This window comes from Montipora foliosa, chromosome 6, assembly GCF_036669935.1.
Source record: "Montipora foliosa isolate CH-2021 chromosome 6, ASM3666993v2, whole genome shotgun sequence".
In the NCBI taxonomy this organism is placed as follows: domain Eukaryota; kingdom Metazoa; phylum Cnidaria; class Anthozoa; order Scleractinia; family Acroporidae; genus Montipora; species Montipora foliosa.
The window spans coordinates 67,576,394-67,578,893 of NC_090874.1; the positions used below are offsets into that span (position 1 = coordinate 67,576,394).

Genomic DNA, 2,500 nt, shown 5'->3' on the forward strand with positions numbered 1-2,500 from the left:
GTACTACAGGCGTCCTGTCAAATTGTGCTGGTCAAGCTGAGGAAATGACTGAGGAGTGGCCTGACTCATGTAATCACACCCTCTGTTGATCCTCCTCAACCAACTCACAAGCTTGTCATTCAAGCTTTGCTGACAAAAGACAAAAACCAGGCACCCAGTAAGCTTAAGTTATTGTAAACAAGCATATACAATTTAATAATTTTGCAAAAAAATACCACAGAGGTTAAGACAACAATTCACAGACAAAGCCTATAGCAACATCAAACATAACACAACATTTAAGATGAAAAGTAAGATACAACAGGAAATCGATCTAAATAAAGATAAGCTTACATTCCAAGGGGAAAGTATTATTTGCTGAGACACGTACTGCTGCACAATGACTTTCACAGAATATTGACCTGGTCCTCTAAAAACCAAGAAAACGTTAAGCCTGTTTGATGTTTAAGGCAAACATATGAATCAGATTTAGTTAATAGGGCTTTTATTCCTATGAGCTCTATTAAATCAGCTTCTTTTCAATATAAACAACAATAAAATACAAAGGATAATATAGCATCTCCTCTTAAATAATATTTGATCAAAACTAAACCTTCAGTCAATAAGAGATTTCTCTCTACAATTTAATTAATAAATATCCTACACCTTCGAACTAAGACAAAATTAAAAATAACAAGTGAGCGCTTTTAATCTACACTTGACGATGATGCCTCGCTTACATTACTGAAAGAGGAAAATTAGGTAACTCCCTTCCGGAGCCATAATCTTCTGGCTTTTCATGCATGTATTGTTCCCTCGGCTACAAAGGATGTACATATATATTCAACTTCATTCAAATCGCCGATAAACTCAAGGTTATAGCGTATCCGAATTTATCGTTTTAAATTAAGCTTCTATACCTATCCTTCCTTCATAACCTGTGCCCTTAAAACGACCGAAATGAATAAACTCACAAGGTAAATGAATTAAAACAACAGAACGTAATAGAAAACATGAACGTATGAAGTAAACATTCATAACTTCGACGCCAATGTGATTATTTCAAGACTCCAAGTTATTAGTTGATCTCAAAGCAAAGAAAAGGCCAGTTCTTTCCACGACGCTTTTTTCAACTCGTATAATTTACCGTACATTCCCTCTTTGGCTAGATTGTGTTGACACATTGTACATTTCAAATACAGAACACGAGAAACATACAGATAATTTTTCGGCAACCACTAAATCAATACCAAAATATACCGAACAATGCATCATTGAGGATTGTCAAATGGCTGCAGAAAGTACTTAAAAGTTCGCTTAGTGTGATGCAACGCTAACATAAACACACAACTTCATTGTACATGTCGAACACACACAGTTTCTCTTAACGAGAAGTATGGATCTACGCCGAATGGAACTAAAAGATTGTACAAAGACAGCGAATCTTAAGAACCAGATCACAATCCACAGTGACCGAAGGAAACGCAACCATGATTTTTAATCCACCGCGAAGAGAGGATTCTGAAATATAGTAAATTTGTCCGATGCGCCAAATTTGAGCACGAGCCCTCTCAATAATAATATGGTTAACCCAAAGATTGGAAAAAGTATACATAAAAATGCTATTTATACGGGAAATGCGAACGCCCTCACACTCCCTCGCAATTTTAGTACCAGCACAATATGTAAGAATACAACATCAAAAATAACTTGGAAAAAATCATGGCACCCATATTTTGAAAATAGAAATAAAACAGATAATATCGCATCAAAGGGTGAAGCTGATCAACGCCAATTTTAATATTGTACATCAAAACCCAACCGATCCTACAACATGCTTGCCCTTCATTAAGACAACTTTCTTCTTCCGTGAAACGAGGTAGCATATTTGACAAGCACATGTTCAGAGGGCAATTTCAGAAACGAGAAGAAAAACGTCAACCCATGCAACACTTTTGGTCAGCCAATAACTATCAACAGAAAATGTAATTTTTAAGTGGCGGATTGTCAAGCATCTTTAACTCAAGACGATTGCATTTCTTTACTTAGAAAAACACACATTTGCTTTCAAAAATCTGTTCAACACATGCGCGCCAACGATGTAAGCTCAATTGCTAAGGGCACAAAATATGTATTCATCTCAATTCTTTGGTATTACAACTATGTTTCGCTATTATTTTTGCTTGTCATTCCTACTGGTTTAATGAAGACAAAGTTTAAATTCCCCTTAACGTAAGTATAAATACGACATGGCGATCGGAAGGTATACGATCCACGTACATTACACACTACATGATCAAACACAATTGGTAGGGGAGGCTCAACTAACACAAAAAGCATGCAGTAGTACGATCTGGTAATGCAGATCTTCACCAGATAATAACTTCAAACACTTTCTGCGAGGTTACCTGGTGTTTCCACTCGCTGATAATGAAAAGGATTGACGCAAACTTCATCCTTCTTCAGGCTGAAAGCGTAATCGCAAGACTCAATCGGTCGCAACTCATGATGGCTTTGCAAG

At 36.6% G+C, this 2,500-nt stretch overlaps 1 protein-coding gene across 1 annotated transcript in view; it reads right to left on the minus strand.

The window, feature by feature from the left end:
• Positions 1–2,500, minus strand: part of LOC138008239 (mothers against decapentaplegic homolog 3-like) — a 15,199-nt gene that overhangs the window by 12,292 nt on the left and 407 nt on the right. Inside the window, exon 1 of the mRNA XM_068855504.1 lies at positions 2,388–2,500. This exon is cut by the window's right edge and continues 407 nt beyond it. Coding sequence (XP_068711605.1) covers positions 2,388–2,500 — 113 coding nt within the window. The remainder of the gene's footprint in view (positions 1–2,387) is intronic.